This window comes from Malaclemys terrapin, chromosome 6 (genome assembly GCF_027887155.1).
Source record: "Malaclemys terrapin pileata isolate rMalTer1 chromosome 6, rMalTer1.hap1, whole genome shotgun sequence".
Taxonomy (NCBI): Eukaryota; Metazoa; Chordata; order Testudines; family Emydidae; genus Malaclemys; species Malaclemys terrapin.
Window position 1 is genome coordinate 22615071 of NC_071510.1, and position 26702 is coordinate 22641772.

The window sequence follows — 26702 nt, forward strand, 5'->3', positions numbered from 1 at the left end:
AACTGAACAGTCTGGTCAAATAAATTGTTCATGGGTTATTTCTATTTTGCACGGTTTGACTTGAGAGAAGGCCAGGCTTTGACCAAAGTTTACCAATGCTACTTCCTGAGATGCCTACAAATTTGAATGCCTCAGGCACCAGGACAATGCAGGGCAGCAGTTCCAGACCTCTCCAAACAGATTTAGAGATATACTGATGGGGGGAGGGGAGGGGAAGAGGGACCCTGGTAGGGAGCAGTCACTAAGGGGTGTCAGTCTGTCTCCTTTGGCACACCCTTAACAGCTGATATGCACGCTTCTCCGAGGTAATGGACATTTTTGTTGCCCCACGGAGATTAGTAGGACTCTCACAAATGCCTGCCTAAAAGCAGCATGAATTATAAGCCCATTTTCTAGAAGGCAGTCACCATTAGGAGGATTGTATAGAGCTATCAAGTTACTAGGCAGTCACTCTTCCTATCTTTAGTAGGCTGAGCTCACTGCATATGCCTTCCTCATTTTCTCCCAACTAGGGTGACCAGACAGCAAGTGTGAAAAATCAGGACAGGGGGTAGGGGGTAATAGGAACCTATATAAGAGAGACCCAGAAATCGGGACTGTCTCTATAAAATCGGGACATCTGGTCACCCTACTCCCAACAAGCTCCTGGTTTACCACCCCTCCTATCCCCCTCCATTTCAGAGACTCTCCATCTCCCGGTAATCTCCCCCCAACCACAGGTTGTGTGTTCCACCATTTTCCCTGAATAGCAGCATTTTTTTTGCTCATTCCCACCTCCCCCATGCCCTCCTTGCCCCTTAACCCTTCCCCCCCCCCCACAAGCAGCTCTGTGTGCCCCCTTTTGCCATTCTAGGGTCCCCAATCTCCCCACCAGGCGTTTTGTCTGCCTCTCATTCCCACCTTCCTCCATACAAGCGTCCCTCATTCCCCATACTAGGAGAGGTATGCACACCCCCATTCCCCTATTTGCCTGAGAGATAAATCATTAGAGCATCAACATGTTAAAATTATATTGGAGGATGAGCAGGGGTTTTGTTATGATGGAAAGCATTAATGGGTGCCATCAGCCAGTTACTTGAGCGATAGATAATTGCAGAAGTACTTGAGGTTTTGGCTATGCTAAACAATGGTAGGCTCTCTCTACCCCTCCCCCCCACCCCCCCACACACTGGATTTGTTTTCCTTCAGATCAGTTGGGCCATTGATGCCTAGAACATTTCCTGAAATTTTGGAATTGATTGGATGTGCGGCCCAAGTTATTGCATTGCATACAGAAGTGCCATCAAGTTAAGTGTAAGGCCTTCAAAAGTTCAGCAAATCAGGGACATCTACTTGAGAAAATAAGTTTGCCCCCCTTTCCTCCCCCTCCCCAATAGCAATGAAGATCAACAGGGCCAGAAATAGCCTCCCTATCACATGACAATCTGGAGAATACATCTCAGCACACACAAATGTGGAACTCTCTCTCTCTCTCCTCACTTTGCATCTGCTCCAGCTCTCACTGAAGTCCATGGGATTCTTCCTGTTGATTGCAATGGGAGCTGGATTAGATCCTAGAGGCATGGACACTGCTTCAGCAAAGCACTCAACCATGCAATTGGCTGTGTTAGAGGCATAGTGATGTACTGCCCATACATCATTCTGTCTGACTGAGGTACAGAGTTGTGGACAGTGTGGTCCCTGGAAACGGAGCAAGACGAAGCTGGAACTTGAGTGATGTGGAAGCCTGTTTGTGGCTGTAGGTACACCTGTTTTGTAGAATAAGTAGCTCATGACTGGTAGCATCCTTCAGGGCAGGACTTTTTGGATTTCTTTGCACAGAGGCTCTTGGGAATGGGCAGCAGTAAGTTAGATTCTTGAATAGTTACTGAACTATTCTGATGCAGAAACAAGGGAGTACCAGAACCTAAGACAGGAAGCGCCAATGTGGTAGGGGTGAAGAGAAAAAACACACCCCATGCAAACAAAGAAGAGGGGAGGAACAAAGTAGAAAAGAGCATGGACCAGAACTGCAGGCAGCATGGGGGAGAAGAGGAAAAAGGACCAGATACAGGATTGTGAGTAAAATCAGTAATCCCATGAGATAAGAAATTTACATTTAAAAACTAGTTCTATTAGGGGTGATGGAAGAGAGCCAATTCAGCCCTTCTCAGACCGACAGACAAAGGAAAAAAACAAAACAAAACAAAAACAAACCTCTTGTTTTTCCTAAAGAGACCAGCAAATTTTATTCTCAGGCAGCCAGCAAAATATGTACTTTCACAACATTTTTAAGTATTAGTCACAGTTCAGAAAGAAACAAACCAAAGGTACATACATTATTGAAATAACTCTCTCCCTGCATGGACAGCTGATTTCACAGAACCTGGCACTCTCTTACCCCACCCCTTCTTTTCTGGCTGCTTTCTATAAGGCTCTGCTAACAGAGTGCAACTTTTTATTTTGTGAGGGTTCCTCAGGGTCCAAACTTCCCCAAATCCCAGCAGACTTCATTTTGCTAGGGAAATTGTAGCAGGGGGAGACCAAAATCATGGGGATCTTTATGTCCCAAAGCGGCTGTACCATCCAGCCCAGGTGCCATCCTCAACTATACCTGCCTGTGTAGGTGGGTCAAAGCTTGCAGTCGCTTTTCTATAGCAAGTTAAAGCCAGTATTTTAAAGGCTTTGTTAGTTCATTGTTGCCCCATGTCCAGTGCTCTTTACATTACAAATTCCAAGATTTTCCCTATTAAAGTTTTATAATTAGTTTCTCTTTAGAGCTGGAACATTCATAAAAACTGAACAGTCACATTTGTAAATGAAGCACTTCACCTGTATTCCCCCCTTTTTGTATTTGTTTTCTATAATTAATCTAGCAGTCACATGTGCTGGCAGGAAAAGATACTGATGCAACAGATGTCAACAGAAACGGATGATGTGTCATCTGGTCTGTGCATCCAGTCACAACAGCTTGATTTAAAATATTCCTAATAAGCGGTCAGAAGATATAGGAATTATTTGCTGATTGGATGCAAATAAACAATACTTTCAAGATTGCAAATTGTTTGGGAATAGATTGCAATCAGAGAAAGGTGGGGGAGGGGAAATCAAAACTTTTTTTTCTCTCATCACCCAGTTTTGCTCTACTAATTAAAAAATGAAAAGTTCTAAGCAAGTCTAAATTTGGGGACCTTCACTAGAAAAGTCTACTACCCAAAGAATCATTTGAAAGTTTTCTGGGTTAAGATAGATTTTTATAATGTGGGTTGACAGCTTTAGATTTTAAGGGGTTTATTTTGCACTGCCTCATCTCTTGTGCCTCTGTCATTTACATCTGTGCAAAGTGAATGACAATGCTAGTAAATTAATTTTTTTTTTAGTGCTTTACATTAATTTTGCACTGGGCCAAAGGTCTACATAAACTGCCAGGCAATGGAGACGAAGGACCAAGGATTCAGACTTTTTGGTTATTTTTTTACCCTTGTGGGGGTCTCAACCTCTTTCTTCCCAAGCTGGTTTTCTCTCCCATACTGACCCCGCCTTAGAGAGTCCAAAAAGGCCAAGATCCTCAAAAGGTAGCTAGACTCCTAATTTCCACTGAAATCAACAAAAGTAAGGAGCCTAAGTACTTTGAGGATCTGGTGTCAAGTGTCTAAATATTTTAGACTAACTAATTGTAAGTTAAGAATTAAGCCATTGTCCACTGACCTTACTGTACATTGACAAACAAGGTTTGGCAGAGATCAAATAATCTAAACCATTTACTGATTTTGTTTGAGATACATTGCAAGCTGGAAAAAGGACTCCACCATACATAAGTATGTTTCAGTTCCCACGTGTGATAGCATGGGTGCTCACCCCACCCCCATGCCCTCTGGTGTCACCTCATACACACCCTGGTGGCCCAGAGGAGAGCAACAAAAGCATCCCTGCCTCAGTTTCCCCTAGTGGGCTTTCAGTTAATTCAGTGATGCTGTTATGTAATGAACAGTGGGTCTAATTTATTTAACCAGAGACAAAACAAACATGTAAGCAACTCTTCACTCCCTCTCCCCTCCACCCTGTGTCCCAGCTGGGAGGGGGTCAGGTCAATATTAGTCTGTCCTACCTGAGTCCGTCCATCTCCATCCAGGCCCATCACCACTAAGACCTTCTCAGACCAGGACCCTCTTCTCCTGTCACCTGGATAAGAGATCCACCTCAGGGCTCCTGCAGAGGTCAAACTGCTGCAGCTCTTCTTTGGAGCAGCATGTAGTACCTCAACAACCTTGACTTCTTGCAGCTGTCTAGTAAGTTCTATTCTTGGGGACCAGGCTGTCACCACTCATAGCCCTCTCAGAGCTTTGTCCCCTTTCTGGTAAGCTCTCAAAGCAGCTTCTCTGAGAAGTCCCTCTTTTCAAATGTTCAGAGCTATCTGCCCAAGCCCTTATAATCCTTTATTAGGCCCAAGTGTTCCCTAAGTAATTAACTGTCACCCAGCCATTTAGGTAATTAATTACTCACAAGCAGATCTGAGTTGGCTTATTCTCCTTAGCAGATCCTATCGCAGGTAGATTGGCCCCTGATTCCCCTGAAAGGGCCAGCCTCTGTGATGAACTACTTTTGGGATTATTACTAAGGGCTCCTTGGTTATGGGAAATAAGTTAGGGAGTCTTAGTTCAGATTCTAATGAGCAAGTGTGTACAGTAGAACCTCAGCGTTAAGAACACCTCTGGAATGGAGGTTGGTTGTAACTCTGAAATGTTTGTAACAAAACATTCTAGTTCTTTCAAAAGTTTACAACTGAAAATTGACTTAATACAGGTTTGAAACTTTACTATGCAGAAGAAAAATGCTGCTTTCCCTTACTTTTTTTAGTAGTTTACATTTAACATAGTATTGTATTTGCTGTGTGTGTGTCTGCTGCTGCCTGATTGCCTACTTCCGGTTCCAAATGAGGTGTGTGGTTGACTGGTCAGTTTGTAACTCTAAGGTTCTACTGTATTATAATTGAACCTCCTTGCTGGTAGCTTTACGGTCTGGAGACTCCAAAGAGGTGGTCCTTCTAGAAGGGAGTTGAGGGCTATTGATGTGATAAAGCCACCGTCAGCTTTTCTGTCCTGTCCTGACTATTACTGCAGCATCGCTCGTGAGTACAAACTCTCTTAAAATTCCTCTGAGAACAGCCCTCCTTAGTTTGCAGTTTGTCTTTGAGAGCAGATGGTGAATTGCATGTTTGAATGAGTCAGGCGTCTTCAAGGCTGCAGCTACAGAGAAAGTGCTGTCCAAAAAGTATGTGCAGAAATTAAAACCACATTTTCAAACTTGCCTAAATACATAGACGGTTTACAATATAAGGCCAATTCCCTGTCCTGAGTAAATAATTACTTTTATAAGAATCAGAATAGGCTGCCACACACCCCTGTGTGTTGCGAAATGTTAGGTTCCATTCACTCATATTGTCCTGCTTCAGTCATTACCATAATGATGGTGGATGAGAGGAAGCAACCCTTAGAACAGTTAGCCCACAGTTTCTGTCTTAAGGGCCTGATCCTGCCAGGTGCTGAGTGCCTCCTGAATGATGCAGATTGCTCCTAATGCTAATAAGCACCTATCTGCTGTGGGTATAAAAAAATCCTTTCCCAAACTAGGACCACCAGAACACCACAGTGTTATCAGAGCTGTTAAATTATCATCAGTATTTATATCAATGCATGAGCTGTAATGTTTTCAGTATGCATATGATATTTATGTCACGTCTAGGCCACCTTGCAGATGCTAAGAGGGACCTGGGTGTTATGGCAGACAGAAAATTGGATGTGAGTTAGTAATATGTCCAATTTTGGACTTCACAAGGAAAGGGGACAGGGTAATGATCCCATCGCAATGTGAGTGTAGTGCACCTGTATCTGCTATATTGTATTTGCTTCTGGGCATCACATTCATTACCAGTCGGATCCTGACAAAGGGGAGGGTGCCCCGGGAAGAGCAACAGAAATGATCAGGGCACTGGAGGGAATTGATGTATAAGGAAATATGAAAGGAGCTAAATGTAGCTTGGCTAAGCAGTGGCTGGAAGATGGAGGGGGAAGGGGATGGACACACTACTAGTTTATACATATCTGAAGGGTGTGAAGGAGTGCGAGGAATCATTTTTGAGTAATGCAGAGGGGTATACATAGGAGCACTGGGATGCAACTGAGACAAGGGATGATCTAGGCTGAATGCTGATGAGTGAGATCTATTAGGCTCTGGAAATATCTCCAAAGAGAAGTGGCAGAAGTCCCATCTCCTGAGACATTTAAATCTAGGCTGAACAAAATAATAGAAACTGTGCTGTAGGGGATGATCCTGCAGGAACTTCTGAGGGTGGGAGTATTTCTACCATTTTCACTTTATTATCTATTTGCATTTTGATTTCTCTTCCCAGTGACTCTTCTGAACATAAGAACATTCATGGAGGATAGGTCACTGGCTATTAGCCAGGATGGGCAGGGATGGTGTCCTGCTGGGAATGGGTGACAGGGGATGGATCACTTGATGATTACCTGTTCTGTTCATTCCTTTTGGGGCACCTGGCATTGGCCACTGTTGGAAGACAGGATAGTGGGCTAGCTGGAGCTTTGGTCTGACCCAGTATGGCCATTTTTATGTTCTTCTTTCTGGTTTGTTTTCTTTAATACTGTGCTCCAAAGGTAATTGCTAATTTCCCTTAATTCACTCCTCAGGATATGTCTACGTGACAGCAACACAGCTACAGAGCTGCAATTGTGCCACTATAGTGCCGTAGTGTAGATCCCTCCTGCATTGATGGAAGGGGTTTTTCCATTGCTGTAGTTAATCCAACTCTGTGAGTGGTGGTAGCTAGGTCAAAGGAAGAATTTTTCCATCGGCCTAGTTGCATCTACACTGGGGGTTAGGTTTACCAAACTATGTTGCATGGGGCCCAAATTTTTCCCCAGGCATGAGCAATGTAGCTAGGTCTATCTAATTTTTAAGTGTAGACCAGGCCTCAAAGCACGGTGATAGTGAAACAAGTTGGGATGGGAGCAGGAAGCAGAGGAATTCCATATTCAATCTCACACCCCAAAAAGGCTTCCTCCACCACAGTATGGCAGGCCACGTCTACACTACCACCACTACAGTGGCACGACTGCGGTGCTGCAACTGTAACATTGTAGTGTAGATGTTTCCTGCAGCAGTGGCAGGGGTTTTCCACTGACATAGTTAATCCGCCTCTCAGAGCGGTGGTAGCTAGGTTAATGGAAGAATTCTTCCGTCAACATAGCAACATCTACACCAAGGATTATGTTAGCCCAACTATGGTGTTCAGGGTCCAAAATTTGTCATAGTCCAAAGTAACATGGCTAGATCGAGCTAATTTTTAAGTGTAGACCAGGCTTAGGTCTGAGAGGCTGAATTATGCCTGGGAAGCTCCAAAAGTGGACTTTTTCAGGTTGGTCCACCTCCAATACTACACCTCAGGCCATGCAGACTCACAAGTTGGGCTGAGTAATTCCCCTGTGTGGTGAGAAGCTTGTCTGTAAGACATCAGCTTGGTTTATTTGGGATAACCCCCAGAAACTACCACTTTATCTGGATTTCCAGTGTCAAAATAGGCTCTCATGAGCCAGTTGATGGACAAAGCTCCAATGTATGTAATTCACACAGTCTGTCTCTACTTCTCTTACTAGCTACCATCTTCAACTTACGCTTCATGGCCTGAGAAGCTAAGGCTTTATTTGCTGGCTGTACAGCACAATAGCCTTTAGCTTATAAAATACACATTATACGCTGTAAAGTTGTACTGTGTACTAACAGTAGGCTAGTTAACAGACTCCTTCCTTCAAGCTCCACTGGGGATCCCTGCTAGCTGATTGAGTTGTGGGAGACGGGGGTTTGTGTCACAACTGGCAGATTTCATCTGCCTGTAAAATTGTGGGGAGGGGAATACAACTCAGAAAGTGAAGTAAGGTAGGTGCTGAATGCCCCCTGTGTCCTGTGCTAGTGGTGGCAATTAGCCTATAAACTTGATATGATCTCATTGTTAAACAAGATCTTTGGAAGTCACTATTAAAGCTTAATAGACAATGTAAAAAACAAAGGTGAGCTCAGAATGGAATCCAAGAACTGGGCACCCCTGAACATTTGAGAAATTTTGGATATGAACTTTGTGACCAGGACCCATCTCTAAAAAATACCTCATTGATTGAGAAGCAAAATTATCACAAACAAGAGTCCAAAAATTAATGGGTCATTCAGAAATAATTTGAAGGTCTATGTACAAAATCTCATAACACAATGTATGTAAAACTCTGTAGTCTGCAAAGCACATTAGGAACCCTCCAGTGGAAAATATAAATGTGAAATATGATTACACATAACAGTTCTCTTGAATACAAATGTTGTTCATCTTTAACTGCTGTTATGCCCTTGACTGTGGTACCATGCAGTTAAGTAGGCATACATCTGTTCTGTATCAAAAGCTTCCATTCTGAGAGCATGGAACTAGCTGAAGAGTTGCTCTTGTATATCAGGGCAATGGGAGTTGGAAGGTAAGTGACTAATTAGTGATAATGCTCACAAACCAAGTTCCAGAGCTATATGAAATCTGCTACTTTCAGTTTGCAAAGATTTCCAAACCAAGGCCAGCTGGCTCAGTTTGCCTGGGTTCACACCCCAGGAGACTTGTGAGGCACTCTTTTGCCCAAAGAGCTCACAGTCTAAGTAGGCAAGACCGGTGGGCAGGAGAAGTAGCATTCCCATTTTACAGATGGGGAACAGAGGGAGAGAGAGATTAAATTACTTGCCGCAGGGTCACACTGTGAATTCATGATAGTGCTAGGAATTGAACCCATGTCTCCCAAATGCTAATCCAGAGCCTTAATGGCACGGCCATCCTTCCTTTCTAATGTCATCAATTAATTTTGAGACAAGCAATTTTCATCCTCACTCTTGCTCCCCACAGGCTGCGTTTCCTACTGAAGGTAGGGGTATGAGGCCTTGCTCAGGGGCGACTATGTATTTTGCTGCCCCAAGCACAGCAGTCAGGCGGCATTCGGTAGCATGCCTACGGGAGGTCCGCTGGTCACGCGGATTCAGCGGCATGCCTGCGGGAGGGCTGCCGGTCCCGCGCCTTCGGCGTCCCCGCCGTTGAATTTCCACGGGACCGGTGGACCTCCCGCAGGCGTGCCGCCGAAGGCAGCCTGACTACCGCCCTCACGGTGACCGGCAGGGTTGTGAAGTGCATGACATTACTACCACCAGTCATAAGACGAAACCTATCTCCTGGCTTCCGGCTTAGGGCTGGTCTACACTGGGGGGGGGATCGATCCAGATACACAACTTCAGCTACGCAAATAGAGTAGCTGAAGTCGAAGTATCTTGGATCGAATTACCTGGGGTCCAGACAGCGCGGGATCGATGGCCGCGGCTCCGCCGTCGACTGCACTACCGCCGCGCGCTCTGGTGGAGTTCCGGAGTCGACGGTGAGCACGTTCAGGGATCGATATATCGAGTCTTAACGAGACGCGATATATCGGTCCCGGATAAATCGATTGCTACCCGCCGATACGGCAGGTAGTGAAGACGTACCCTTAGTATCCATCTACTTGGCCAAAGGGTCTTTTGTTGGAATAGCAGAAGCAGCACATCTTCTCTTATACCAAAGGGTGCCTGGGAGGATCCATGCTGCCTGTGTCCCACCCAAGTCAGTTGTGTGACTGCTTCAAAACAGTGCAGCAGGCTCCGTGACTCTGGGAAGTATGTGCAATGCAGAAAGAGAGTTCAGAGGCTATAGGCACTAGCCTCTAACATGTTCTTTTGCACATGTGCAAATAGAAATTTTCTGTGGTTTGTAAGTCCGTCAGATCTTGACGGACTTATACGGGGACAGCAAAACCTTTTTTGACCACTGGACTATCCCTCTATCAAATTTCAAGTTCTGGATCCAAACTTCTGAGGTGTTAGAGCTCTACAGAACTGCTCAGAAAATATGTAGAACTGGCAAAACCACCTGTTTTTCCTCAAGCTTTTTCTTAAAATGGCAACTCTGTGTTTTTGGATGGGGGGGAGAGAGGGCGAGCAGGGACTCCATCAAAGGCAGACATCAAATATGGAAAATTTCAGTCCAAACACTTGGATTTGCAAAGTTGTATTGCTTTTAAAAATGGGGATTTAAAACAAAGTTTTAGGCAACCTTTAGATAGGGTGCACTACCAGTCCCTCCCCCCCCTTTTTTTTTTTTGCTGAGGGAATAAAAAAAAAACTTCCCAACAGAGGCAAATTATTTTTTTAAATGACAATAAAACTTAGCAAAACCATTTTCAATGTCTGTTTGCTCTGTAGAACTGGACTATTAAATTCACAACTCCAATAGCCATACTCGATCAGACCACTGAAGCATTTGACCCAGCATCATGTCTCTGGCAGCAGGTGTACAGAATGCAGCAGAAGAGGTCTTAGAAATGTCAAGGAATGGATTTAAGTGGTGCAGAAGGCCTAGGCCAGGATCTCCCCTTTTAGGTACATTCCAGCATCTATGATTAAATCCATCTGGAATTCCTTTCTGTTTTGAATAGCTTTTACTAACACAAACGACTTTGCATTATTGGCAAATTTCACTAATAGACCTCCACTTTCTTCTCCAAGGCCCAAGTGTGATTCCACCTGCAGAGTTCTCAAACCAGGAACAGGGTCCAAATATAAAAAAAAAAAAAAAACGGCACTGGGGTCAGTTCTGAACTGAAGAGCCACCCCTTACTACAATTATTTTCTGTTGCTTCACCCATTTTAAATTCACGCCAGACCTTTCCCACAAAAATCAGGATTTTTTTGTCTTAATATTTTATGGAGGACCTTTTAATGATGATCTTTAATTATTCACTTTTTCAAAGAAATCTGGTTGTAGTAATGATGACTGATGCAAAAAAGTAGAACTAAATTATCTTCTGACATCTAAATTTCTCTCCTAATCTTAGTGGTCTGGAAGACCTACAGTGAGACACACATGTAGCCAGATTGTAAGCCTCTTTGGGTAGCGATGTCTTTTCGTTCTGTGTTTATAAAGTGCCTAAAACAATGGGATCCTGGTCTATGCTTTGGATTCCTAGGTGCTACTGCAATACAATAACAACAACAATTAAAATGTTTTTAAATACTTTATCTTTAGTTTTTCTTCATGTAGGGCTTCATTTTTATCTTAACAACTGGTGATAATTGGCCTTTTTCATTTCCAGTCTTCTCTTCACCTGGCATGGTTTGTGTTTTCATCTGTATTATTTGGGCAGGATTTCTACTTTCTGAAATATGTCTAAGATCTAAACTCATGTACTCTTCTCCTTAACCATGCAAGGTTTTGCTTAGGTGTACACAAAAGTAGTACAATACTTCCAGATTTTCAACTTCTTTTAATACAGCGTTAGTGAATTACTGTATAGACTAATTACATGCTTATCCAGTATCTTTGCCATCCAAATAGCTAAACTCAGTTATCTGAATAATGTCCAGAAATAAAAAAACAAAGCCATTCCCACAGAATTTATAGAAGCAGGAGGTTACATTTGGTTTATTTATTAGACAAGCAGCAGCAGATTACTTTCTTGAAGGCAAATTGTATTCATTCTGCGTATGCAGTAGAAGATGTAGAGGTGCATGAATATATACATTGGATACAATCAACAGTAGATACATTCATCACTAACATAGTTGTAAATCAGAATAAAACTAAAGAAAAAGAATTCTGTAGACAAATGTAACAGAAAATGCTACCCTTGGTGCACAGAACAGACAGTGGCATCAGGCCTAAATGGCATGCTAAATTTGTCACTTCAGTTTTAGTTAATTAGGGCCCAAGCCAACTCCAATGAAGACAATGGAAGTCTTTCCAGTGACTGCAGTGGGCTCTGGATTAGATCCGTGATGCACATTATTCCTTCCCAAACTCAAGCAGCTCAAGCTAAAATTGAGAAACATAATTTCATAAAGTTTCATGAGTCTAATTTTTTAAGAGATTGAAATCCAGACTCAATTTTGCAGGAATATTTATGTACCTGTAAATAGCTGTGCCTGCAATCAATTGCAGACACAGATCTAGATGTTTGCCTCCTGACTTGCTCATGCAATCAAGTAAACATTTAAAATGATGACATTTGTACTCAAAATTATTGCTGCTGCAAAACAGCTGGCACAATTTCTTATGGTGAAACAGTATGGCAGCAAAAGTGGACATGCTTTTAAAATTTGGGCTTAAGATGTCCAAGTTACAAACTCCACAGCAAGCAATTTTTTCCATAAGAGAACAGTGAAAATCAATACAGGTAAAATATATATAAAAAAAATATAAAAATACTGCAGTGTATTTTCTTAAGTAACCTATAGTCCTTCAGTTATATTTTTGTGATAAAAGATAGTTGGCTCTCAGAAAAAGGAGATTGCAAAGCAACTAATAGCTCTGTCGTTTTAACTTTCTGAAGTCTTTATCTTTTTAAACTGATCAATAAGAGTACACAATCTAACCCCTCCTCTTCTCTTACCATCTTCCAGGCCATGAGCTATTACTGAGCAAAGGATGAACAAAGCACTCTTTCTCATCTGAAGTTTGTAAATAAGAACAGAAGTACTAGGATCTTAAATATGATAATTTGTTATGGAATGCTTATCCTATTGCCCTACCAGTTCATACAATCAATATATTCCAAGACTATTGGTAAGTTCTTCAACAGTCTTTACCATGATACTTTACTAGCAGACAAGAAATAGACCAGTGCAACATTTACTATATTTTTTCATGCTAAACATCAAATTCCCAAAATATTGTAACTGTTAGATGTTCAAGACTGATCCTCTCCTTTCTTCTGAGCATTCAAACTTCAGAGCCCATCCATGCTTTTAATGTTTTGGTAACATGACTGAGCACTGCACAGTACACTGAAATACAAAATCAAAACAGTTGAATACACCCTATCCCAATATACACACACAAATAACTTTAAATTTTAAAGCATTCTCAACAGCAAACCATGTTGATTGCATGCAGATTAGAAACGGGTATGAATTCTCTTGATGTGTGCAGTAGCTCTGAATAAAACCTGAGGGTGAGACAGGGAGAACAGACCCTTTAACCTCCAGCAATTGTGAACCTAGTATCCTATAATTACAATTTTCCATACGTACTAACTGGTGATTGTTGTTACAAATCAACTCCACAAAGTACTAGATTAAAATGAATACTTAGCTTTAAAAATTAAAGAAAAGTCCCATATTTGGGTACTTTAACTGTTTGAAAAGTAGCATATTGGTCACACCCATTGGATTTATAGAAATCTATAAGTAAACTTAATCCTAAAATTCTGAAAATAACAAAAATGCTAAAAAAGAAAATGAGTTTTGCATGTTCCTTTAACTTATGTAAAAAACCCCGAGCATCAGAAAATTGAAAGTAATGAGAAACAATTGTTTTCCTTAAACTAGAATGCAATGAATATAATGCTCATGAAACTTAGGGACTGGCTTGGGCCAAGCTGAGCATCAGAGTCTGAGAGATGTTGAACACTCAAAGTTTCCACTGAGTTTAATGGGAGAAGCTCGGCCCTTTTGGACCCAACTCTGTGATCCTGCAGTAAAACCAGTAGCGAATCCCATTTCACACGAGTACTTTTAATCACATAGACTTCATTGAGACTATTCCCATGAATACAGTTACTCATGTACTTAAACTTTTGTTGGCTCGGGGCCTCACGTGTGTAGTGAATACGCATGTCACTTAGGGTATAACTAAACACAGAGAAAAAAAAGTTAGCTAGGAAACACATTTTAAAGCCCTACTGTAGACAGGGGCAAGCTATATTTTAGCATGTGTTAACTGGTTAAGGAAATCCCTAAACTCTCACCTACTATCCACCTTGATCAGCCAACATGTTAAAATACAATTTGCCCTGTATACAATAGGCCTTTGAAATGAATTAGTTAAAACATCTAGGCAAGTGTGTGTGGGTGGGTGGGTTGTTTTTTTTTTTTTTTTTTTTTAAATGTACCCAAAACTCAGTGGAGCTCTGCATGGTGACTGGAGTTTGTCTGTATGGCACTCACTGCAGAATCAAGGCCTTTGTGTGAACAGACTTCCCTACATGTGCTCTAGAAGACAGATCAGTCTTAACATGAAATTTCCTTTCTATCCCAGTATTGAGCCTCTCTCAAGCCAAGACTGCTGGTTGTGTCACATTATGTTAAACTGTATTGTGCTTTTGTGTTGAGTCCAAATGACACCATCATTGATTATCACCTAGCCCATGAGTTGAAACTCTGGTCAGCAAAGAGACTGAGTTTTTCTCTGTCCAATGTTTTCCCTAATCAAATGACTAACAAAAGATAAAATATCATAGTAACAAACTCAGACTACCTCATGGATATGCTAAATAAGGAGCAAGTCTAAACATATATCAGTCAAAGGGCTATTCATGAGAATCAGTTGAGCTTTCACTTGCTAAATATAACTATGTAGGGCTCTACATAGTTTACTTAGCTTTGTTATTGAAGCATCACAAACACAAGATCTGTTTTCAAATCAAGAGTCTCCCATCATTTATGCAATTGATTCTGTGTTTGGGCTTACAAGTTAATTAACATTTTTGGTATTTCCTGGCTGGTAGCACAAACACAATGACATCATCATGTCCTGTACTGGAAGCCTACAGGCATTCTATCCCATCTGTTCCTTAAAGGAGAAGCATTAGTACAACTGCTATGCCTTCAGAGAGGAAATTATTATTAATGATAATTATGAAGGCTATTAAATACACTAAGTCTGAAGCAGGGGTGACTCCTAGTTTGACTTCATACAACTTTGATAATATAAAAAATTGGCCTGTAGATGAGCTGTATGCAATGTTATTGTAGCCATGTTGGTCCCAGGATATTAGAGAAACAAGGTGGGTGAGGTAATATCTTTCACTGGACCAATTCCTGTGGGTGAGAGAGAGAAGCTTTCAGGCTGAAGAAGAGTTCTGTGTTCACTTCAAAAGCTTCTCTCTCTCTCATCAACAGAAGTTGGTCCAATATTTCCTCACCCACCTTGTCTCTCTGTAGATAAGCTGACAGTTAAAAAAAACAACAACAAAACACCCACATGAAACTGTTAAAGCTTATTTTTATATCTTTGAACTCCAACCTAACGTTCACTTTCTTTCTCACTGAGGAGAGGACATGGGAGGGTGCTCAGAGATATATTTGAGAGCAAAAGACAGGAGAACAGGCAAGAGATGACAGGCAGGGTGAAAGATGCTATGCTGAAATCTTGTCACAGGAGTAAGAACATTTCACTCAACATCTCTGTTAAACACTGCAAAAACTTCTAATAGAGGAGGTTGGCCCATGAAAACTTCAGCTGCAAGATGTGGGGGCAGGAGAACGAGGTAAATGCCTCCCTGAGTAAGTTTCCCCACCCACAGTTATGAGCAGAGGGAAGGACAGAGGGTGAAGGGAGGTGGTGTTACCAGTAGGTGTCGAGGGCAAAGGCTCTGAACTCAATCTCATGCTTCTCAGAATTGCTGTTTACGGAAGCAGGCTTTTTACAGCAGTCGATAAGCACCCAGCTGCTGAAGCATGGAAGGGGTGGTTGTTCTTTCACCTGTGTAGCAGGGCCCCAGAATACCAGCTGGGATCTGGCACGTGCTGCCACTTTGTTTTTAGTTCAAGCAGGAAGAGAGGACAGGGTCAGAAAAACGAATGTAATCACAAAATAAACTGCTGACGTTTAAAGGGGGCAAACAAGAATTTACATGGAAGAAAGCTTTGCCTAGCTCCAACGTGGGAGACGGGATTTTTTTAAATGTATGGTTCCATTATAACATACCCAGTGCATCTCTGTCCCTACTCCATCCCATAATTGCTTCTCACCCTATCTACAAACAATAAGGCCCAATCCCAAATGTTATTTACCACTATTCAGTGCCTCAAAAATCCTCATCCTCCTCAACCTGCAGACTTTCCTACCACTTTCCCCCGGCCTGGCACAACTTCTGATCCTCCTAACTTCCTTCCAGGACTCCAACTCAGCAATTCCTCAATTATTCACATCAGGTAAATCCCAGCCCCATTTGTAGCTTCCAAGCCCCTCATCCCAAATTCCGAAAGCTACTCCCAGTATCCTTTTCTCCACTCCTTAAACACTCAGACCTGACCACAATCAACATGGGAAGGACTGGAGCTTCATTGCTCAGGGCACAGGGAACCTCAGCTCTCTCCAGCCAGCAGCACTGCCCCACCCTGATGTACGAACTGGCAGGACAACCCCACATCTGACACTTAAGTACAGAAAGGGTACACTGCCATTAGACACCATGGCTGGCCCATGTCAGCTGATTCAGGCTTGCAGGACGCGGGATAAGGGGGCAGCCACCAAAATCAACCTTCTCCCCATCCCAATCCACAAGAATCATCTTTAGGGGAATAGACTCCATGGTTCTGGGACCCCAGACATCTACACTGCAATTAAACGGCCCCTTAGCCCGAGCCAGCTGACATAGGCCAGCCATGGATGTTTAATTGCAATGTAGACATACCCAAGGTGGTCACATGACATGGAAAGACATGTGACTGTGAACCTGAAAACGTCTGTGGGTCAAACAGGTCACTGGATCATTTTTAATTAAAACAAAACAAACCCAAAAAGCCTACAATTAAAAAAAAAAAAAAAAGATGGAGTCCGTTTCCCCGAGGATGATTTCTGTGGATTGGGATGGGGGAAGAAGGTTGACTTTGCTGACTACCCCCTCCTCTACCTGCTTCACAACGTCCCAAAGACTGCAGGGAGGTGAAGCGATCCAGCTGGCTGCCTACAGAGGTGTTGGGAGGAGGGGACAGCATTACAAAGGAAACTAAACTCCCCTCCCAGACGACAGAAAAAGATAAAGCGATATTGGGGCTTATCAAGGCTGGAGCAGGGAAGAGGTGAGCCAGGGACCCATCCCATGGTGTTGGATTGTAGCCATGCTGTCATAACTATAAAGGGAAGGGTAACAGCTCTCATGTGTACAGTATTATAAAATCCCTCCTGGCCAGAGACTCCAAAATCCTTTTACCTGTAAAGGGTTAAGAAGCTCAGGTAACCTGGCTGACACCTGACCCAAAGGACCAATAAGGGGACAAGATACTTTCAAATCTTGGGGGGGGTGGGGGTGGAAGGCTTTTGTTTGTGCTCTTTGTTTGGGAAGTCGTTCGCTCTTGGGATTGAGAGGGACCAGACATCAATCCAGGCTCTCCACATCTTTCTGAACAAGTCTCTCCTATTTCAAACTTGTAAGTAAATAGCCAGGCAAGGCGTGTTAGTTTATCTTTGTTTTCTCAACTTGTAAATGTACCTTTTACTAGAGTGTTTATCTCTGTTTGCTGTACTTTGAACCTAAGGCTAGAGGGGGGTCCTCTGAGCTCTTTAAGTTTGATTACCCTGTAAAGTTATTTTCCATCCTGATTTTACAGAGATGATTTTTACCTTTTTCTTTAATTAAAAGCCTTCTTTTTAAGAACCTGATTGATTTTTCCTTGTTTTTAGATCCAAGGGAGTTGGATCTTGATCCACCAGGAGTTGGTGGGAGGAAGGAGGGGGGATGGTTAATTTCGCCTTGTTTTAAGATCCAAGGGGTTTGGATCTGTATTCACCAGGGAATTGGTGAAGGTCTCTCAAGGCTTCCCAGGGAAGGGAACTAGCCTTGGGATGGTGGCAGCGGACCAGATCTAAACTGGTAGTTAAGCTTAGAAGTTTTCATGCAGGCCCCCACATTTGTACCCTAAAGTTCAGAGTGGGGAAGCAGCCTTGACACATGCGAACCTACCTTACGGTCAATTCAAAGCTTAAACTTGTTTAAGGATTCATGCTTGAGTTTTGCCTGAGACAGTGTGGCTTTGAATAGGGCCAAAACATGAGGAGATGTGAGTCTTCACTAACTGGACCATATGAAAACACAGATTTTTAAAATAATATTTTTATTGGAACTTCAAATTTCAAGTGCTAAGGGAGGAGCACAGGGGGAGCCCTTAAAGTGCAGATAGATCAGCACTCAGGGACTGGTCTTGTTTACTGTCCCCAGGCCTCCCTCCCTTACACAGCACCACTCTCCCTAACACAGCCTCCTTCCCCAATACACACCCTTCATTCCTTCAGACCGCCACACATATCTGGCTTGCCTCTGCTGCCTGCCTTCACAGCCCCATTCAGCCCTCTGTCCCCCTCAGCTACTTTGACACCAGAGAGTAAGGGAGTCAGGAGGAGTAGGGAAAGAGATCAACATCTTAACATCTGAGACAAAGATTCTCTCCCCTAGGCAAAGGAATAAAGTGACTGGATGAAACAGATGTGGAATTTGCATAAGCCAACCCTGTATGTTTGTCTGAAATTCTCTCTCCATAACACTTGGGAAAAGATATTTCCTTTTCACCCTAGCAATCCCGCTTTGAGCATCTACTGTCACAGTGCCAGGGTGAATAGAATTTTGAACATCTACACTGTTATCCTCATGTTACCGAATGAACAACTTTCCTTTTGCAAACTCACAAGTGCAATTAGGTTTAATCCTTCCCATTTGGCTCACTATTATTTTGAGCTCTCCACTGAATAGAGATGTAGGTCTGTAATGTGGAGACTCATGCAGATTTGTACTTTTCCTTGCTATAGGAGTACCACAGCTTTCATACATGTACTGCAGATGTCCCTCTACTTTTTGAAATACTTGTTATAAAATTGAGGCGAGCTGTTTGCAATAAAGCTTGTCAAACTCTGTAATGAACCTTTCTCTCCCATATTGTGACTTTGTTGAATCACAAATTTTTTTAAACAGTGTTTTGAATAGCAGTATCGTGGGCCATTCCTTACACAGCACGTACTTCTTTCCTTCCCCTCTCTTCCCCACCCCCCAAAAAACCTGTTCAAATATTGTGCTTACTTTCATGTTATGCAGAGTTTCTGTCCAGTCCATGGAACCTATTTGAGGTATAGCAGTAAGAAGTATGCTCGTTGCCTTGTTCGCATTTTCTTTCAGAGTCTTTAAAACCTTATCCACTGAAACCTAGAAATACAATAAAAATTAATGATGTTCCGCAAAACTCAATTCCTAATTAAGCAACACCCTACATCCCCCATACAACTGTTTTAGCTCAGAACAGAACACATGAATAAAAACAAAAAATCCTCTATGCATTTTAAATTGAGATGACAACATGCCACAAAGGAGATCTTTTTAAAGAATCAATAGTTTATTTTTTTGTTATACTCCACAATGGGGCAGTGATTCTACAAAGTCCATACTCAAGATACCTCAATGAAACTGTTCACCAGAGTAAGGATTGAAGGACAGGGGCATTGGTGTGGAAATGGTGACATATGTTTATTCTAGCCATCTTATGCTTCATAACTATAATACTACTCAGTTGACACATCTGAATAGAGTGAGACCTCTTGCCACAGAATGTTTGAAAATGTAAAAAAATGACTCTTTATACAAAGACAACCTGGAAGAGCGGCTATTAAGTTTTAACTGTAGGAAAAATGTCAGTGCTATTCTCAGGATGGCATCAGCAGCTTTAAATAAAATACTGCAGTGTGGTGATTTTCATAGTATCAGTAAAAGCTTCAGTGTTCTTTGTGAGGGTATAACTTAGATTTTAGTGGGCCATCACTGGCTGAAATCTTATTGTATAATAATGGACACTAGGTACAAATATTTTCAGTCTTCAAAAATGCAATTGAAGAATCTACAATATCCTGACTGTGTCTATCCCATAGCATGCATTTTATGGGACTATCAATGCAGAAAGCAAGTGAAGGTATCGGGGACCCATATCCTCGCTGCTGTTTGCCTGCATCTTTGTGAAAACATCTGTGCACAGACAGATCAATATTGCAGAAATCTGTTTCAATTTTGCAACAGATTTGTTCTTTCCAGCTCAAAACTATGTTAAGATGGAGATAAGGTTGAGAATGCATATAAGTAATTTAGCATAAAATACACTACAGGGGTGTAGTAAATATCCCAAACACAAGCAAACCCAGAAAATTCAGAGTTAAGGTTAAACTTGAAAGAAATCCAAATATATTAAAAGGTATGAAAATATACAGTTAAGGAACCAAAACAACCTTCTGTCTAATAATGGCATCCTCCATGGAAAAAAGAACCCAAATCCAGCTTTAAAAATCAGTTGCATTTAATCTGGGACCACATGCACCATTTTGCATTTATCATAATTGTATGGTTATCTCAGGGCATCACTACTGGACAGCAATAAGGCTTTTTAGATACGTTACCTGTGTTGTAATTTTGTTAATGCTACACTGTATTCTTCATATATACAAAGATATTGAATCCCAACTTCAAATGCAATAAAACGCCCACCCCCCCGCTTCCTCTCCCCCGCACAAACAAAAACTTAACTACTGAGCTTTGATCAGCACCTTCATAAATGTAGTAAGAGCAAAGTTCTGCTACGGATGCCCTCCCTGTGACTTAAGTGGCAGCTGTGCACACACATCCAATAGAAGATCTGGCCCTAAATGTTGATTTTCTTTCATAGATTTGGAATCATCGGGGTAGAAGGGACTACAAGGGTCATCTAGTCTAACCCCCTGCCAAGATGCAGGATTTGTTGTTTCTAAATCATCCAAGACAGATGTTTCAAGGCCAGAAGGAACCACTGTGGTCATCTAGTCTGAATTCCTGCACAACACAGGCCACAGAAGTATTTTTGTATCAAGTCCAATAACTATTGATTGAACAGGATCGTCTCTTTTAAAAGACATTGAATCTCAAATTAAAGGCAAGTGATGGAGAATCTACCATATCTCTTGACAAGAGATTCCAATGTTTAATGACACTTGCTGTTGTTAAAAAAAAAAAAAAAAAAAAAAAAAGAAAAGAAAAAGAAAAAGAAAAAAAGCCACATTTCCAGTTTGGAATTATCTAATTTTCTGTATAAATTATTTTTTAGATACACTTGCTTTCTGGCCAAAACCAAAATACCCCCCAAAAGCTAGGAAATATTTAATATAAACATAAAAAATATAGAACCAGCTATTTTACAGAGTTGCTTTGGCCACGTATTAACTAATATATACAACTGTCTCCATTTTTGCAAGTCCTACAGTTGCGGCTGCCATTTTCGGTGATGACTAAGGTTTAACTGGCAAGCACCATAAGCATTCTGCTGCTTAGTGGTTGTTCTTGAATATATTACATGAGAAAAGAGGTATAAGAACTAAAAAGGATGTGTTTTTTTGTGAAGAGGTCAAGAGACTAAGGACAAGGTCAGTTACAGGAAAATGATGTCACAACTGGCTTTATACATATACCCTGATTCACACAATAAGAGGTGAACTGTTTTATTCATGATAAGAGAACTTTATGAAAGGAAAAAGCAGGGATGTTGGGCTCAGTCCTGCTCTCACTAACACCGGAGTTATTTCAGAATAACTCCAATGACTTCAATGGAGTGAATTAGGATATAAACTGGTGTAATTAAGAGCAGAATTTGTCTGGTATAAAAGGGCCTACTGTGATTTCTATCAAGAACTGTATAACTTTATGCACTTGCACTACATATAGTTTGCCATAATCTAAAACAACAAGACCAAACAAAGCAGAAGCTTCACTCACGGCTTCTTCATGCTCCTTCCAGCAGTCATAATCTGTTGCCATAGCAATACTTGCATAGCAGATTCCGACTTCTCTTGCAAGAACCACCTCGGGAACTGTGGTCATGTTGATAACATCAGCCCCCCAGTTGCGAAACATTAAGCTTTCTGCCCGAGAACTGAAACGTGGCCCCTCAATGGTGATCATTGTCCCCTTTGAGTGGCACTTGATCCCATGCTTCTTGGCAATCTCCATAAGAACCTTCAAAAATATTATCACAGAAATAGCACATTATTAATCACCCATGTGAAGCCAGTTATTTCCTCATACAAGAGAAGTAAGTAAAGAACAAATATCTCTGTCTAGTGTGACACTCTTGTCTCTCATCTGAATAACTTTCACACAATAAGGCTGTCTTTATACCAGGAGTGGCCAAATTTACTGACCCTTGGAGCTGCATACAATAATCTCTTGGAAGTTCAAGAGCCGCAAGACACTCACAACCTGCCCCGTGAGGTGGCACCTGCCGGGGCTCGGGGCTTCATCCTTTCAGGGTGGTGCCTGGCTGAAGCCCTGAGACCCCCTTCCCTAGCCCCACCACTCTGCTGCAGGGCAGAAGTCCTGAGCTCCCTCCCCCAGTCTGGTAGGTGGAGAATAGGTAGGGTGCGAGGGGAGGAGAAAGGAGGGGACACTCCGCGAACCGCACTTTAGCTGTAAAAGAGACGCATGTGGCTCACGAGCCATGGTTTACTATGAATGTGAGCCTAATTTGGCAACAAGTGTCAAACAAGGAAACCCTCTCCCCCTTCCTTTCCCAGGGCTGAAAACAAATAGTTCTGCTGATGAGGACAGGATCAACTGTGTTTTAACATCCATTGTTGGAAAGGGGGCTAAATATCTGGATGCCTGCTCTGCAATGCTGCAGTGGGAGTTGAACTCAGCTGATCCAGTTTACACCAGTGGGATTCTGTTTCCAGCATTGGGTGAGAAGGCCAGGAAGCAAGTGTGTTTGATATGCAGGCCTTGCTTATAGTGAGACTTCTGGTCAGAACAAGTCTAAACAAGGTGGTAGTGGAAATGCTGGTGGCCAGTTTACACTACCATTACCACCATTGCTCCCAAAGGTGGAACTGAACTGATGATAGCAAGGGTGGGAAATTTTAAGAAAAGTCTAGTGAAGACGAAGCTTAAGCATGTGGGGGAGGGAAGTATGGTGGAAATTTGGTGAGAAATCTATTGATTTGGAGATATGAGGGTTATATCTCTGTCTTAATTCCCACACCAGTGGCTAAACTGTATGTTTTGATGTACACTAGATGTTAGTCATTAGTCTGTGCAATCCTGACCAGGAATGCTTTATTGGTTCACTTTTACTATTTGGAACTCACTGGAAACAATTTACAATCTCTGAACTAGTATCAACTGTCACAGCCTAACTCATTCCAAAATAGTTTCCTTTTATCATAACAGAGAAAAGGATCATTCCTTTCTCATTCTGTATTTCAGGGCAACTTCTCTTCATTTAATTTCTGGATTTACAGTTCATAAAATTCTGGAAAGTTTCTTTTTCTCTGATATTTTTGGTAAATTTAGTTGTTAAAAAAAAATCTATGAATTACATATCCCAGTTGTTCCATCCGGCCACAACACACTTATAGTTCTGGATTTTTGTCTGGTTTTAATTATTACAATTGGGTTAGGGGAATTATACTAATATACACCTTTTGAGGGGTTCTGAGGACATGCTAAGCTCCAGGACATAGATCAAGCATATTATGATAAAATCAGAACTTGAAGAAAAATATCTGGATTGCACTAAAATGATCTATCTTTAACTTTATAATCTAGCGATTTAACTGCAAAGAGGCCTAGATTCATGATTTATCTATTTTTTTGTTTTGGAAACAGTGATGTGGTTCCATCAGTGACGACTGTGTGTGTGTGTAGAACCTCCCTTTTGTTATTGCTGCTCTAAGAAGCAAAGGACTAACTTTAGTCACGTAGAAATACTATTTTTGTTTATTATACAGAAACAATAACTATCTACAATGATGCAAAATGGTAATAAGAGCTAACAGCTCTGCACTGATACGTGAATATATTAAATGCTCTGGACACACACTGAGTCACCTGCTTAGTACTTTATTGTTTTGTTTGCCTTGGAATGGTAACAGATAGCATGATGACTAAGTGGGTTGAAAGATTTTTAGAAGACTAATCTGACCATAACTTCTGTAAGTGATTCTGTGCCCTCTGTGTATTTCATTCCTCAGTGACTCTTAACATGTATCTCTTTCTTCATTTTCCCTCTGCTCAGATGGAAGAATGTTCCGGCCCCACTGAAAAAAGGCACTTTTAACCATAAACAAGCTCTTCCCTAAAACAACAATACTGAAAAGAAAAGCAGCATTTCCTATTACTTGTTAAAATAGCACAACCCTCCTCCAAACAGAAATCCCAAGGTGCATACAATAAGAGCAGCAATATTTAAAAAAGTATAAGAATAGACTAGTCTCCATCCTTAAAAGTATTAAATAAGCCTGTTGTAATAATTGGGCCTACACATTTACCAGGACTGTGAGAGCTCAACTTTAAAAGTAAGTAAAAGTTCATAATATGTCACAATAACCTATAATAGCAAATGCTGATGGGAAAAGGTACAAAAGGGAGAAAAACTGAATCAGTCTAAACAAAAAGGCCTACTGATGTAACTCAAGGACTGTGTTAAGGTCATGCTTGGTAAAGAGGAGGAGCTGACGACCAAAAGTTATTTTGTCCACCAATTAGGTCTAGTATCCAACATACTGGGGGATAGGTAATTCCACCTATCACTCCCTTTTGGGATCCTTAAAGGAATAAACTTTGGGAGAGAAAAATGGACTCCTGGATCAATCTTTACCATCATGGCTGCCACGCCCACTGTTTTCTGGACCCCAGACCTTCTTCATCCTAATCCTGAGAAATGTTCTGAGCAGACGGCCTGAGAGAGGCAGATGACATCGCCACCTCCACCAGTTCTGGCTGAATCCTGAACATCTTCTCGGATGTGAGACCCCCACAAAATGCATCCTTTTTCCTTCCCTGCCTTATTTCTCTCTGTCCTATCTCCTTCCTTTTTCCTTCTAATAAAAGTCTGGCTCAGCTAGCCAAGACAGCATATTTTACAACATTACTATAAACCTGTGACAGAAAGAGGCAGATAAAAGAAATGCTCTAAACAGCCTGATGCTGGTATGAGTTTGCCAGGTCTCAGAGTGGCTAACACGACAATGTGCTGGGACTGTTTTTCCAGCAGCGAGGTTGCACGTGAAAGTCAACACCAGAGACAGAAGCTACATTTCTATCTTGGCTGTTTTCTCTCTCTCCTTTGTGTGTTTGTCTTGGTTTGTTTTCTCAGTAACCTGGATTGGACTTTAACATCATCATCAATAACAACAACTCCAGCCCATCTCCTAGCTTCTCTTTTCTTCAAAAAGGACAATTATTGCCATCTTTAATACCATCTAAGAGACTGTCAAACACGATGGCTTTTCCTTTTCCTTATACGTACTCTCCAGTTAAAGGAAAATAAAACAAGAAATGTTAAAATGAAAGCCTTCTTCGGCTACTTTACATTTCAAATGCTTTAACTGTTTTTCCTTCTTCTCTTGAATAAAAGGTTAAAAAGGATGTTTAATGGTGTGTTTGCTATACTAAGCAGGCCAAGGTCTCTGTATACCAAATGCTGAACCTTGTTTAAAACTGTTTCATGACTGGGTTATGTTAACACTTTTAATTCTTTGGGCCCATATATTCCATCAGATTAATACAACAAGCCTTCATCTTGCTATGCCACGTGCTATACATGGGTAAAGCTGCTCAGACATTGTGTAAGGAAACAAGTGCCACATTGGCACCGTCTGTGAATGTTATGTTGTTATTTTTAATTATTTGTATTGCAGTAGCACGTAGGAGCCCGAGACATGGACCAGGACCCTACTGTGCTAGTGCAGAACATACACTGTCCAAAGACCGTGCCTGCCTCAATTTTCTCAATTGCCCACAATGTCATTTCAATGGATTGGTACTCAATAACTTACCAGCCTTTCACCCCCATGAAAGTCCCTGGGGAAATCCAGGTTGCCAAACACTTTCTTAAACTAATGACTAAGCAATTGGCATTCTTTTCTCTGGAAGACAGAACTTGGTCTGACTTTTTCATCATTAAAACCCAAAATCTTTCATTTTCATGCCTAGCAAATTCTAATTTTATTTTTAATTTGATCAAATGCCTGAGACACAGGACTAGGGAGGTGGAGACTGCATCTGGATTACAGAACCACTTAGTTAGTCTACAGCATTATAAACCACAAGGGATGTCCAAACAACTTTTAAATATTTGATTTTTCTTATGAAATCACTAACCTCTCTGGTTTTGGTGCAAAATGGCTCAGCCATTGGAATATGACATACTCCTAGAAGATTGGAATAGCCCCCATCGTAAAAAGTGTTCTGTCTTTTGACAGTCCTGGAAAAAGAGAAGAGCATATTTAGAGATAGAAGCAGCAGGAAATTCATGGATGCTGAATGATTAAGTTGTCAACTGATGGGGAAAGGGCATGAAAAATCATGTTAATAAAGATCTCCAACACTATTCTTTACCTGTTTTGCCCTGATATACATCTTTTGAAATTGTGGTGGAAGGGAATAAAGCAGTAGTTCTAGCAGTATATCATCAGTTCATTATAGAACATTAAGTTCAGTCAAATGGAATCTCAGTATGAATTACTTCTATAAAGAGACGACAATCAATTTTCAGTTCCTAACAAATTCCAGTTTGAATTACTCAAAAATGTACCAAAAAAAAAAAAAAAAAAAAAAAAAAAAAGCGCTAGTCAGCTTACACTGAATGAATGGGCACTCTGGGGAACAAAACATGCACAAATTCAACCACAGCAATATTGAAATTAAAAGTCATCCTCTCTTCTCAAAAGAACAATATCCATGTCCACAGCTTGAAACTGAAAGAAGACTTTTCCCATTTGAAAAGGTGATTTCCAGTCCCTCCCCACCCCCCCGATGGGAAACTGCTTCCCTGCACGAAAGTAACCAAACAAACATGCAGCTCATCACAATGCAGAATTGTCC

General features: G+C 41.5%; 1 protein-coding gene across 1 annotated transcript in view; it reads right to left on the minus strand.

Annotated features, from left to right (window-relative positions):
• Positions 1-11482: 11482 nt before the first annotated feature.
• The window catches only part of MTAP (methylthioadenosine phosphorylase), a 69041-nt gene continuing 53821 nt past the window's right edge, over positions 11483-26702 (minus strand). Inside the window, exons 5-8 of the mRNA XM_054031533.1 lie at positions 25980-26082; positions 21597-21836; positions 18894-19016; positions 11483-12885 (exon numbers count right to left, since the gene is read on the minus strand). Of these exons, the coding sequence (XP_053887508.1) occupies positions 12847-12885; positions 18894-19016; positions 21597-21836; positions 25980-26082 (505 nt within the window). The 3' untranslated portion in view covers positions 11483-12846. The remainder of the gene's footprint in view (positions 12886-18893; positions 19017-21596; positions 21837-25979; positions 26083-26702) is intronic.